Source organism: Podarcis tiliguerta (genome assembly GCF_965153285.1).
Source record: "Podarcis tiliguerta genome assembly, chromosome: 1".
Lineage (NCBI taxonomy): Eukaryota > Metazoa > Chordata > Lepidosauria > Squamata > Lacertidae > Podarcis > Podarcis tiliguerta.
The window spans coordinates 47,395,957-47,410,513 of record NC_139534.1 but is presented as its reverse complement, the minus strand read 5'-3'; the positions used below and the strand labels follow the sequence as shown (position 1 = coordinate 47,410,513).

The 14,557-nt window shown below is 42.8% G+C and overlaps 1 protein-coding gene across 5 annotated transcripts in view; it reads left to right on the top strand.

Moving 5' to 3' along the window:
* RALB (RAS like proto-oncogene B) overlaps positions 1–1,560 on the top strand; it is a 30,714-nt gene extending 29,154 nt beyond the window's left edge. For all 5 annotated transcript variants that reach the window (XM_083431204.1, XM_083431203.1, XM_083431206.1 and 2 more), the window contains one exon: positions 4–1,560. In XM_083431204.1, the coding sequence (XP_083287330.1) occupies positions 4–123 (120 nt within the window). In that variant the 3' untranslated portion in view covers positions 124–1,560. The remainder of the gene's footprint in view (positions 1–3) is intronic.
* The last annotated feature ends 12,997 nt before the right edge of the window (positions 1,561–14,557 follow it).

Sequence of the window (14,557 nt, the reverse complement as noted above, 5' to 3'; positions counted from 1 at the left end):
TAGGTATTCTTTGATCTAATGAGAGAGATTAGAGCCAAGAAGATGTCGGAAAACAAAGACAAGAATGGCAAGAAGAGCAGCAAGAACAAGAAGAGCTTTAAAGAAAGATGCTGCTTATTGTGATCCTTAGGAACTGTACATACATGCTGCGGAATTAACAAGACATTTACCACTAAGGGTAGAGGACTGGATGAATGAGAAGACATCGTGATCCAATAAGCTTTTCCACTCACATAATAGCCTTTTTGAAAGTGCAAAACTTGGTTTGAAAAATGATGAAGTTCAACGAACCCATGTATACTGAAAGGGACAATTCTTGAAAGCAACTGTCCGTGCTAAAAATATTGCCAGCAAATCTTCTTATCAGCAGTATGATCACTCTGAATTTCTCTCCTGATGTTGCTCCCAATGTTGGCACTCTCTCTATGGACTCTTCCTCAGTCTTATGCAGTGGCTAGTTCTGATTGAAGTTCAACCAAAGTTACCTGCCTCTCCTATGTGACTTCAGTTTTGGTGCTCCTATTAAAGGCATAAGCCTTTAGCCATTCTTTTAAAAGGGAAAGTTAAGACATACTGAGATCTCTCTGGTCTCTGAAATTTGCACACAACTGTATTAAAGTAGGTTATGATGCTACTGTTTTGCCAACATATTGGATGGACGCTATAAGGACTTAGTCATTCAGAAACAAAGACTCAGTAGTGAGTTGGTGTTTGAATCATCGCTGCAGTATTCCTGAATTGAGCCTATAATTTCAGAGCATTAGTGGTTATATTCTGGCACGCTGTATTTCCAATTTATTTCCTCCTTCATTCCAACAGCTTATTCGGGGTAAATGGACAAGGCAACTTTCTAATATCGAGAAATTCAAGTAATTCCACCCTGTCTGCCAAATACTAGACTGCCTCCCCACCCAAAAAACCTGAACATTCTATTTGTGGTGTTGCAGTGAGTTTGTAAACATGTATTGAATCTGTAGAAATTGGTGCATTTTTACTCTTTCAGTGTTTAGCAAGGGAATTTGTTTCTTTTTTTAAAAAAAATTGTAGGGCCCACACTGAAATCTAGTGAGTTTCCATTCAGTCTCATTTAAAGTCTGAGAGGACCATCCATGAGTAACTAACTCTGCACACACTCAATTGAAATTAATTGTAATTATGCAAATCTAAGGCCCTTGTGCAGCAGAGTCCTGGGGATTGTGCCATAAAGAAGCACTTTGCTATTTAACTATGCTGGGTTTTCCTTCCCTTTCTGTAATGAGTTATTGCTGTATTTGTAATTTCAAGAGTTGCATTTGAACACTCAGTACTATTTTGCTAAGAGCAGGGGTGTGTGGGATTGAAGCAAGTGAAATGAGTGATCTTTTCACATCTTTACACTTGCCCCTTTAAAGTGACACCTGAGCTAATTATGTGAAGTTGCCAAAAAGCCTGACCCTTATTGTTGTTGCACAGGTTGTATTAATTCTGCTGCTGCTGCAAAACTTTTTATATAGTTACTCAATAAATCATGGGGAGAAGTCTGTATTATAAAGGCAGCTAAATATACGCACTAAAAGCTTTTTTTTCTGATTTTGTCACTACTTCATTGTTAATGTGGATGGAAAAGCATGTGAAGGTGAGCAGATGAGCTTTTGAAATTATTTTTTTGCAGGCACAATAGGTGAGCAACTTGGGTGTGATCACACAGGTGATCATTATTTTATCTCATTACAAAATAAGTTCAGAATCCACCTGGGAGAAAGTTGTGCATGGGTGCTCTGATATAGCAGCAGCTTTGCGAAATCAGCTGCTGCTGATAAATATGAGAAGAGGGGGCAGCAGTCTGGAAACTGCAACTAAGAGTAAGTGTGTCTGGATGTTTACAAAACTCAGTGTTTCTCTTGCATAAGGGCAGAGGTTAGTTACCAAATAGGACTATGAGAGAGCTGCCAAAGTAAAGAAATCTCGATTTAAAGCTGCATACATTTGCATGCAAATGAAACAGTACTAAAGTGATAAATGAACATGTGGCAATATGAACCCTCCTTAGCTGCATTCTTCCTATGCTTGAGATAAGGTTTTCAAGCTACTGGTATCTCTAGATGTTTCTTTTCCTGCGTGATGGCAAAACCTGTTCAACCTAGCCTCTGTACAGTTGCTGAAAACTGCATTTTGGCTGCTGGTGTCATCAGGGTTAAGTCCTGCTCATGCAGCAAGTCTGATTTGCCAACATGTCATAGCTTCACCTCTCTGTGCCTCATCGAAGTACCATTTCTCTCTCACTCTTGCAGCAAGAAGGCCAAATGCTGCCAGAACAGTTGATTGATTCCAGATCAGGAGTGTTGAGAAGACAGAAACCTGTTCCCCCGCCATCACCACAGTTGGTTTAGAAATTGTTCATTGGGGAGATCTAGGAGCATATCTAGAACTTGAGGGAGAAATCCCCATTCCAGCTTACCTGTTGCGAAGGACAGCTTTTTCACCCTATTTCTTGGGCAGATTCTGTTTCTCAAAGTGGGAATGAGTTAACACATTCCTAGGTTTCATCAGCTCTGATTGTTCCCTGCCTGAAATCAATGATGTTTCCCCACTCTTATGTAAGGACTCTCCAGAGTTGTTTACCAGGTCCAGTTCTACAATCCAGTATTAACTGACCACTTGTGCAGAGAAACAGCCAATTTACTTGGGCAAGCACTTCCCAATCATTGATGGAAAAATTATAACTCAACCATGTTCCCTAGTGTTAATGAAATCTTTTTTTTTTTTTTTCAATCCACCCAGGTCTTTGGAAAGAAACAGGATGTTGACTGTGCAATGAGTCTTGGATATGAGACTTCTGGGTACAGCTTTGTTTTTAATCTCTCATAAAACCACCAGCAGCTAGTAACTTTCATTAATTAGCTGTGACATATCCATCTGGATTTACAGCCACTCTTTCACCAAATAAAAGCGGTAGAATGGTAAGACTATTTTTTTAATGGTTAGTATTTCCTTAAATCATAATTACAGGAGGGCTTCATAGTTAACATTGCTGCGGTTTAGGAGGAATGTGGCCCTTAAATTGAAAAATTGACGGCTCTCATTGCAGAAATGGCAATAAGGGGGAAAGCAATGGCATGATAATGTGCTTGGGTCACATTGCTTCTTAATGTTATTGGGGAAAAGGTTTCTTAATATAAGGAAAACAACTACAACAATAAGTTTAAAACCAATATTGAAACAATTACAGATGCTTTTTGGAAGAGATGAGAAACTATGTTGCAAAACAAATTGTCAAGGCAGATCAAATCAATAACAATGAAAATATCAAGCAAGACCAATAAGGCACAGTAACCCATCAGTGTCAATAAAGGGCAAATGGTTGTGATATTGCTGAGGATTTGTCTCTTCCTTCCAGCATCTCATTAATCGGGAATGAAAGCCAAGCGCTAAGTAAAGATACTTATCTAGAGATGGACCTTTTGATCTCTCAATTGTTAGGTTAGTTCAAAGTGGTCCAACATACATCCCAAGATCCACATGCAGCCCTTGGGGTCTTTTATTGGTAGCCCTCAGCAACATTTGACACTCCCCCCAGTCCTTGCACGGCCTTCCCAAAGCCAAGTAAGGAAGGTGCTGGGCTTGGGGAAGGAGGTGTGAGGGGCTCTGACAGGATCCTGCCTCCTTCCCAATCCCTTGTTAGCACTTTTCCAGCCAGAGCCTTGTGCCTTCTCTTCCCAAAGCCCAGCGCCAAGGTTTCCTTTTCTTAAAGGCCAGTCATCTAATAACCTTTGTTTTGCTAATGTATGCACACTAAGCAATGTTGTGCATCACTGAATCTGCCATGTTTCCGTATTGTGCAGTTGCACCCACGTACACATCTGTATGTGCACATTTTGGATGTAACATCTGTCAGACAGATCTAACCCAAAGGGTGGCTTCCAGCTGATGAGCGGAAAAACACCAAATGACTTGTGTTTTTGCACTGTCTGGGCAGAGGAGCTCTTTTTAATATTTACTAGTGACCAAGGCTGCTAATCCAGTGTGTGTGTAAAGCAACCACCAAAGTATCAATAAAATTTGCATAAATGGGAAAGTGTAAATCACTTGCTATACAAAGGAACCAATTTCTCTATGCAATACTGAAAGTCCTTTTTAGTCCCAGTAGTGACAGGAAATTACTATTTAACTAGCTGCTGTCGGTTCTCTTTTGTAGTCACACACATAGTTGTCTGTGTCCTTTGCTAGTCATAAAGGGGTGTGTTTGTGTGTGTGTTTGTGTTTGTGTATGTGTATCTATATATCTATGTATAAAATCTCAGAAGTTGATTTTTTATAATAGTGAAACAAATCAGATAAAAGCTTTTCTTAAAGATTAACTATAAAATGATGACAGGTCAGGCCCTACCAGTGAGGTGAGTGCCTTGGGCTGAGCATGTGATGGGTTCCCAGCCATTCCCCTCCATTGGAAGACAGAGTTGCTGTTATTGTTATTTGTTGGATTTCTATACTGGCTTCTACCCGCAGATCTCAGTTGTTTGAGCCCCATAGTCTGCCCTGTAAACTAGCCTGCCGTCCTCAGATGCAATGAAGGAAACTGTCCTGTTGTCCGTGTTGAAGTAAGATGCACTTGCCAATTCCGTTGGTTGCTGTATGTGGAATGGTGTGTGACTTTATATATACGCTCTATGTTTAAAGCACATTTGAAGCACATTTCTCCCCACAGAGAATTCTGGGCACTGTAGTTTGCCCCTCACAGAGTTACAGTTCCCACCAATACCACAGTGCCATTGGAGCATGGCGAGCTTCCAAATTCTTCAGAACTCTTTATCTGGCAAGGTGTACCACATGGAAAAACTAAAATAGCACGGAAAATTATTTAATTTATATCTTGCCCTACCTTCAAAAGGCACCTAGGGCGGCAAGCAACAAATGATAAAACAATACCAACATATCAAATACAATTCCTGTAGAGATGCAGACTGGGAAAGAGCTTAATTCCTGGAGACTCAGTTCCAAGATGGAGACTGCAGGCTGAATAAGTCTTTCCCATGTGGTACATATATCAAGTTATACACTCAGGATCTTGAGATAAAGAAGCAATGGCTGCTCCCCATATCAGATAAAATAAAACTTGTAGCCAGATCTCTCCCAGACTCAAACAAAGCACATTTCTGGGGTAAACAGAGCAGAGTGAGGATAAATGCAACAGTCTTAATTTAAACATGCTGACTTAATTGTTACTGCACTGTATTATCTTTTTCTATTCACACATGAATTCATAATGTGTGTTTTAAAAAAGAAATCAAACTTTATTCTTTACAAGGCCTGAGAGCCTACACAGATAGTAATTAACTTCTCCAGTCAGGCCACACATCTCCAGGAACTGGCCTCCTGGGTTTTAGTTGTTCCTTTTAAAAAGGCCAAGCACCAGGTATTTATTTGCATAGACCACACACATCAATCTGATTTTGGTATTTTATTTTTCCTCATCATCCTCTAATTCATGTACTGCCTTGCCTAATGAAAGAGTCCAAGAGAACTCTAAAGCTTGCCCCACTTCTGTGACATTTTGGTTGGTTCCAATAAAGCTTTGCCCAATTGGATTTTGGAGGCTTTTAAAATTATGTACCAACAAAGCCTCTTTTTGATTCTTTAAATATAAAATATTGCATGTTCTTCAGTATGAACATAGGCCATTTTGGAACTTTACCATTTTGGGACCAATTCCAAGCCCCTGCTTTGCAGAAGTGAAGGCAGGATTCATCTGTTTGCCCCTCCAAAGTGCTTCCAAACCTCTCCCTACATTCCTTGTTTTGGAGCTAAATCCACTTTGATATCCACACCCTTTAAATGCTATTTGAACATCACTCTGGTGCCACATCAGTGGTGCTTGCAACTATCATTGCAAAGCCTTTCTGGCTCCCCCCACCATTGCATGGCTTCACAGATGAACATTTCCATTACTGGACCTTATGCTTACTGAGATTACTTTGAAAAGTCATCAAAGATGCACGATAAGCTGATTTTTCTGAATAAACCCTTAAATGTGTACAAGCTGGCCAAATGCATGTTGCTTACCATGACTGCAGTGTAAGAAAAACACTGGGGCCTAATTTGATTAGTAATATGTATGGCATCTGGTGGGTGGGGCCTTTGTGCTGTGCTCTGGAATCGGCCCCTCCCTTCGGGTGTTCAGTTAAATTCAGTCATTCTTGCCTCATGATGTTGTTTTTAGTTTCTCTCAGTATGTAATTACGTTACAGTTTTCTGTACTGTTGAAGCTTTGTTTGGCATATACGTAAGATGCTTACTTTGCTGAAAGAAAAGAAACTCTGCTAAAGAATGGTGGGATATCCTAAACTGGGTGAGTGGGGAGATATTCCCAGTCTGACAGAAGGATTGCTTTCTTTAATCACCCCCACCCTCCACAACACACAGAAGACCCTAGCTCTGCACCTTAGTCAAGATCTGTCTAGCGATTAGTTTTAGGATAAGGAACAAAAATAAGGTGTGTTAGGATCCTATTGTGAGAGAGGTGGAAAGACAGGATGCAACTGTATTAAATATCTGAAATACAACTTAGTTGTGCATGGATCAAATCTCCTACAGAACATGTCTCTCAGAAATCCTAAATAGCTGGGGTTTTTTCAGCAGGTCCATCAAGCTATGTGTTGAGTAGTATGCCTATTACAGAGGCTGCAATGGATGATAAATGTAGACATAGACCAGTTCCATTTAATGGTTTGAATGAATCTCCCTCGTAATTAAAATCTGCTCGCTTAGGGTGTGATTAAAAAGCCTGTGCCCCGTGGGCTTTTTCAAACATTTTCAGGTGTTATTCAGGTGTTGTCATATTTATTCATTTAAAGGAATGTGGAGTTACTATTGTTGCATATCACAAGGACCCTGTAGGATGATGGTGAGTGGTTCCCAAAAATTGCACTTGAGGGGTTTTTGGTTTTTTTAAAGCCCTGCAGTAGAGCTGAAAGATCTGAGCACAATGTTTGACATTGTTTCATGTCGCTGATGCAATCCCAGCTGCATCGAAGAGTCTTTGGAAAAGCAAAATAAAGTACTCTGTGTTGTTAGTCATTTACGTATAAATGGAACTGACGCACGGGAGAAGGAGTTGTGTGCTCTATCAAAGATCTTGAGCCATGTCCAAAATCTTGGATGTGTATAATAAGCACTTTAGGTGGAACAAAGTCATGAGATACCCATTAATTGTTGGGAATGTTCTTGGAAATATGATGGACACACACACACACACTGAAATGATGAGCAGAATCTATCACTTTGCCTCCTATCCCCTATCAGTCACCACACTGTTTGCCTATAGCCCTGAACGGTGTGTATTTATTTTGCTTGTGCTATCACATTTCTGACTTCTGTATGTCTGCATTCATATTGACCTTTTCATTTCAGCGGAGGCTCAGTGGTAAAGCACCTGATTTTCATGCAGAATATCCCCTGTTCAATCTCTGGCATTAGTCCAAGAGTACCCTGGAGAGTGGCTGCAAGTCAGTGTAGACAATATTGAGCTGACCCAGTATAAAGTAGCTTCCTATGTTCCATATCTTACATATGGAAATTATTGCCTCTTGCATACAGGTTCCTTTCAAGCATAGTTGTTTAAGTGGGCACAGTGGAATGGCGATCTGTAAATACGAGACATAAATCATTGTTTCTCTGTTTCCGCCTTCAGAGCATCTCAGCATATTGATTAGCAATCATGTTTTAACTGTTATAATTAATTATATTATGCTGTTGCTTTCACTGATCCTCAGGGGAGCAGGACACATAGCTGCCTAAGTGCTACAAAAATGGGGGGAAGCCAAGGCAAATATGAATGGGGGGTTTTATCTGAAGTGGGGCCAGTTGTTCACTATGCAGGCTTTTGAGAAAGCAGCTGCTTATCTGGGGCAACTACGTGTGACGCTATCTGCTTTACAGAGTGCAGCTGCAGAGGCTGTAAACTAAAGCAAAAGATGTGCGGCGGGGGAGGGGATTCTTAACCATTCCCGCTTTTTGCTTTTTGCTTTTGTTGCTCTTAAATCTTACATTAAGGGGAAAAACATACCTGTTATCTTTCCCCCTTCTCAGTGCTCTTTGCCCATAAGGGTAAATCTTCCTCTTTCTGCAGAGCAATTTCATGAGCCAAAAGGGTTAAGAACCCGCATCCTGGTCTTGCACATTGGTTTGCTGTCTCTGTGCCTGAATAGTTGTGTAGTTGGCTGTAAGTACTGATAATCTTGCAAATGGCTGTGATAAGAGGCAATGGATTGGTACAAAATTTGAGAGATCCCATTTGAGGGTACATGAATGTATTTACATGTGTGACTGTAGTTGAAATACTGTCCTCAACACTGCTTGTAACTGGGCTGATAGGTCAATTAAAAGAAGAAGTTAGGACCACTAATCTCCAGCAGGAAACTAGGTGCATGTTTAGATTCTAACTAAATGAGCAGTGCTTTCAAAAGAACCACTCCACTGCTTTCTGTTCATGTCTTTGGAAGCTAGATGGCAGAATGGTCACATGGGTAATGGTAGTTTAACCACAATGTATTTTCACTGAGCAACTGAATCATCTTGTAGAAACTCCTTCAGAGTTTTGGTTATAGATATGGGACAAAACATATTTGAAAAATATCTCCATTCCCTGAAAGCCCTGATGAGATGGGACTGGCATATTTCGTCTAGTCATTTGTTTTGTTCTTACGTTCTCGACATTCATTGCCTCTTACTTTATTCTAGGTGCTTTGCATTGCATGGCCTTGAACCCTAAGATAAGTTAGCTTAAGGTACCATATTTTTCGCTCTATAACACGCACCCGACCATAACACACACATAGTTTTTAGAGGAGGAAAATCCGTAGGCATGCCACCCGTAGGCATTCCCTCCATAACACGCACAGACATTTCCCCTTACTTTTTAGTGCTATGGTGCAAAAAATACGGTAGTTCATGGAAGGAAAGGTTCTCATAGCTTCCTTCTCCCTGCAGTCTCTGGCACCCCATTCTACATTGTTCAGGGATGCTTCTTTAGAAGCTCTTTAGAGAACCTGAATGGCTACAGGCGGTTGGAGGAGACTATTGATGCAATATTCAACACCATTCACAGCGCCACAAGCAGCCTCACTTCTCTGAGCATCTCCAGATGACCTGTTTGTTGAGCATTCATCCTTATTTGACAATGTTGGCTCTTTAACAAGCACACATTCTGATATTTTGTGTAGAGATTAGATGACGGCTGTGTTCAGACATGGAGTTAATTGCATTGCTTCCCCAGATTATAATGCTAGTGCTTCTGTCTTGTTTTCTAACGTTCCTTTCACAGTGCAGTACCTGTTGCATTATGAAACTGGCTTTTGGACCACCGTGTCACACTAAGATTCATTCACACTAGTGGATGTGATGTGGCACAACAGTGTACATTATTGGACATTTTGCCACTTTTATGTGCACACATGCTTCTGTTCCCCCATGATTCTATTGCAGATGTTAATATTGCACAGCATGAAGTGACTGGATGCATAAGAACGGACTCCTTTTGGATATAAAGCATTGTCCAAACCTATGAAAAATATTCCAATTTTACTTGTAGAGCTTTCTATTAAAATGTAATAGAAACATCAAAGATACATTCAAAACATCCATGCAGCGCTTCTGCTGTCTAACACAGGCTCAGTATCTTAGAAATAAAAGATAATTCCAAAAATCTAAACTGTTCTTTCAGAACCTGCATTCCAGCCTCCATTGGCCTTAGGCTATGCAGCTGTTGGAGAACCATTTACTTTACTTTGTTCCCTGTGGCGCTCAAAGAAAGACTAACAGCCACCACCCTTTCAAGATGGCCATTTTGCAACTCAATACCTTTGTCACTTGATCTAAGGTTACAACACCAACATGTTAGCTAGCAGGAAACAACAACGGTTATTTATCAACTAGTTAAAGCTCAGAGACAGCTCTTTTTGGAAGTCCCCATGTCACCTCTCTGTCATTTATAATTGTTCAACTTGAATTTGCCCACATGTGATTAACATCCCCCTCATAAAAATAACAGCGGTCTGAAAGTGTCTTTTGAAAGTGAATGCAAATATAAATGAAAGGTGGGACAAAGAGAGGGGATGAGAGAATTTAAATTTTCTCAGCTGATGGGCAAGGCATGTCTTCCATGCAGCTTGACAACAAGGATGAAGTGGTCTCCCTGCCAGTCTGCAGGCAGCACACAGCTAGTATCAGCATAGTTTTCAGAATGCTGAAAGAATCATCAGGCTAGAGTTAGCTACGCTTGGCTGAGATTTTATTGTTCTCTAGTGACCCCCTGTGGATAAATCATATGCCTGATGTAATCCTTGAGACACAGCACCAAAAAGGGTGAATTCTTACCACATGTGATGAATAATACTGAACATGATATCTGGAAAGGTTATTATAACCTTAAGAGTTTGAAAACAGGTGGTAGTTCTGTAACAATCACTTGGTTTTTTGTGTAATCACAGTTTTAACCTTACCTCCCCCCTGCCCACCTTTCATTTTTATTTCGTCACAATTTCTGCATGTGAAACACTTGGTTTTGCAAATGAAATTGTTGTCAAAGGCTGACCAGATGTGCATGCTTGACTCTGCATTATAGAAAATGAGAAGCTGCTAAACGTAGTAGGAGTCTGCAGTCTTACTACTTTATACCTGGTGCATCCTCAAATTGGATGGGATTCACCTAACAAACCCCGTCAACAGAAGCCCCACTGCCTCAAATTTCCCGTCACAGGCAAGTGCCCTGTTTGCCCTCCCATAAATATAACTCTGAATATCCTGGAAGATGATTAGATACCCACATAGCAGTAGAGCAAGAGACTTTTAATCTCGGGCTCATGGGTTCGAGCATCATGTTGAGCAAAAAGATTCCTGTATTGCAGGGAGCTGGACTAGATGACCCTCATGGTTCCTTCCAACTCTATGATCCTATGACTGGTTGACAGCAGCCCTAAACAGGAGCACTATTCACTGCAACATTTTGTTGCAAGCCCCAAATGTGATAAGTACATATAATCTAGAAGATAGAAGTGCCTGGCGTGCTCTGGTCCATGGGGTCACGAAGAGTCAGACACGACTAAACAACAACGTATAATCTACATACAGCGTAGCTCAAAGAAGGGCTGGCCCTACCCTATCATGGGTGCTGTGAAAGGGTAGCAGATTGGTAATTGTTTCATTTATTATTATTGTAGTTTTACTGATAGGGAGCAACCAGGGTATTTGTGGGATTATCTTCCTGAGGTGCTAAAGTAATGTGGCTGGCCATAGGTATTACATATCTTAAAAACTGATGGGAGGAAAAGTTTCTCTAGATCAGGGGTAGGCAACCTAAGGCCCAGGGGCCAGATGCGGCCCAATCGCCTTCTCAATCCGGCCCACGGACAGTCTGGGAATTGGCATGTTTTTACATGAGTAGAATGTGTCCTTTTATTTAAAATGCATCTCTGGGTTACTTGTGGGGCCTGCTTGGTGTTTTTGCATGAGCAGAATGTGTGCTTTTATTAAGAATGCATCTGTGGGTTATTTATGGGGCACAGGAATTCGTTCATTATTATTTTTCCAAAATATAGTCCGGCCCACCACATGGTCTGAGGGAGGGTGGACCAGCCCATGGCTGAAAAAGGTTGCTGACCCCTGCTCTAGATCACATTATGGACTGGCCTTGGTTCAGAGTATCTCCTATGGCTCCTCTGAAAGGTCTGGCTGCATTTGAACAGCAGTTCATTTAATTCCCCTGATGTTCCCTGATGTTCCCTAACTGCAAATGCCACTTCTAGAAAACTGTTGGTATACAGTGTATGTTTAGCACCCATTTCTATGTTATCTAATTCCAGAAAGAATCAGTTTGCAGCCCAGAAGCATGGGGGAGTAGCAACGTTGTCCACTGATGTTTAATAGAATCATAGAATTGTAGAGTTGGAAGGGACCATAAGGGTAATCTAATCTAACCCCTTGCAATGCTGAAATCTTTTACCCAACGTGGGGTTTGAACCCACAACCCTGAGATTAAGAGTCTCATGTTGTGTTACAACACGCCCACTGGTGTCTTGCAACTGGGACTTGCAACAAAATGTTGCAGTGAATAGTGCTCCTGTTTAGGGCTGCAGTCAACCAGTCACAGGATCATAGAGTTGGAAGGAACCATGAGGGTCATCTAGTCCAGCTCCCTACAATGCAGGAATCTTTTTGCTCAACATGATGCTCGAACCCATGAGCCCGAGATTAAAAGTTTTTAACATGTTTTAAAATTCTTCTTTCCCTTTAGATTTTTATATATGGGGGTGGGATGGATGTTTGGTTGGGCTTGGGAATTTGTTTGATTTTGATGGATTTGTAATTTTTGCAGTTTTTTATTTGTATTGTTTTATTGTTTTCTGGGGGTTTTTTGTTTTGTTTTTATTGTTTTAAGGTTTGTTGTTTTAGGCTGTGAAAGAATAACATTAATCAATGGAGCCATCAATGGAGGTTAATATGAGGCTTGGGGTTGCTACCGTGGAGGGGCGAGGGAGGTATGGCGGTGGGGGCAGATGTTATAGGCGAAGGGGATCGAGATATGGATATGCTCGTACCCCTTCCAATCTGTGCCTCATCCCGAGGGACGAGGGTAGGGTGAGCAAGGATTACTCACCTCCGTCACTGGTTCTGTGCAATGCCAGGTCTATAGGCAACAAAACCGCCACCCTGCAAAATTTCTTTACCTCGCAGGGGGTCGACCTGGCTTGTGTGACGGAGACCTGGGTGTGCGAAGGGGAAACAGTTACCTTACGAGAGATGGCACCCCCGGGTTTCTCCGTCCTCCACCAGTCGCAGACTGTAGGCCAGGGGGGGAGGGGTGGAATTATTAATCCGGGAAGATTGTCCTTTCAGGGCTCTACCATCGCCATTGATCCCCGGCATTGAATGTGTTGGCCTAGTGTGGTGCTCCAAGGAGAGCTTGGCTGTCTGGCTGGTGTACTGGCCACCTAGCGCACCAGCAGTCACCCTGTCAGGCCTACTGGAGGCGGTGGCCAGCTGGGCCTTGGAGTTCCCTAACCTATTGGTATTGGGGGACTTCAACATCCATGTTGATGCCACACCCTCCTCACAGGCTCTGGACCTGCTGTCTTCCATGGCGACACTAGGGCTCTCCCAGTTTGTTTCGGGCCCTACACATCAAGCAGGCCCTGGTCATGGGACCGAGACGGCTCTGGTTGCCCTAACAGATGATCTTCGTAGACAGCTGGATCGAGGCGGGTCGGGGCTGCTGATTCTTCTAGATCTGTCAGCAGCTTTCGACATGGTCGATCACGAACTCCTGGACCACCGCCTTCCCGACGTGGGATCCAGGGCACAGTCCTTCAATGGCTGCACTCGTTTCTCTCTGTTCGGGGACAGAGGGTGGCGCTTGGGGGGGAATTGTCATTGCGCCACTCCTTGGTGTGTGGAGTACCTCAGGGTGCGATACTCTCCCCAATGCTTTTCAACATCTTTATGCACCCCCTCGCCCAGTTTGTCTGGAGTTTTGAGCTGGGTTGCCATCAGTATGCTGATGACACCCAACTCTATCTGTTAATGGATGGCCATCCTGACTCGGCCCCAGACACACTGACCAGATGTTTGGAAGCTGTGGCTGGATGGTTACGTGGGAGCCGGTTGAAGTTAAATCCTTCGAAGACAGAGGTCCTCTGGCTGGGACGGGATGATACAGGATTGGGGGGGCAACTCCCATCTCTTGTGGGGGCGCAATTAGTGCCAGCACCGTCCGTTAAGAGTTTGGGTGTAATCTTCGACACCTCCCTTTCCATGGAGGCGCAGATTGCAGCTATAACAAAGGCGGCATTTTCCCATCTCCTCCAAGCTAAGCAGTTGGCTCCTTACCTCTCTCGCCCTGACCTAGCCACTGTGATCCACGCGACGATCACCTCCAGACTGGATTATTATAACTCGCTCTACGTGGGGCTGCCCTTGAGACTGACCCAGAAACTCCAGCGGGTGCTGAATGCTGCAGCGAGACTCCTTACGGGGTCCTCACTGCGAGATCACATTCACCCGGTGCTATACCAGCTGCACTGGCTCCCGGTGGAGTACAGGATCAGGTTTAAGGTGCTGTTTTTAACCTTTAAAGCCCTATACAGCCTAGGACCCTAGTACCTACGGGACCACCTCTCCTGGTATGTCCCACAGAGAAACTTACGGTCTTCAAATAAAAACATCTTGAAGGTCCCAGGCCACAGAGAGGTTAGGCTGGACTCAACTAGAGCCAGGGCTTTTTCGGCTGTGGCTCCGATCTGGTGTCACAAGAGACTAGGGCCCTGCGGGACTTGACATCTTTTCACAGGGCCTGCAAGACAGAGTTGTTCCACCAGGCCTTTGGCCAGGGCACAGCCTGACTCCCTCCTTCAGCAATCTTCGCGGAGCTCTTGCCCAATGGTTTCCATTGGTTTGATTTGAATTAATTTTATAATGAATGATTTTAGAGTGTTGTGTTGTGTTGTGTTGTACTGTTGTACTGTTTTATTGTTGTTAGCCGCCCTGAGCCCGGCTTTGGCTGGGGAGGGCGGGATATAAATAAAATTTA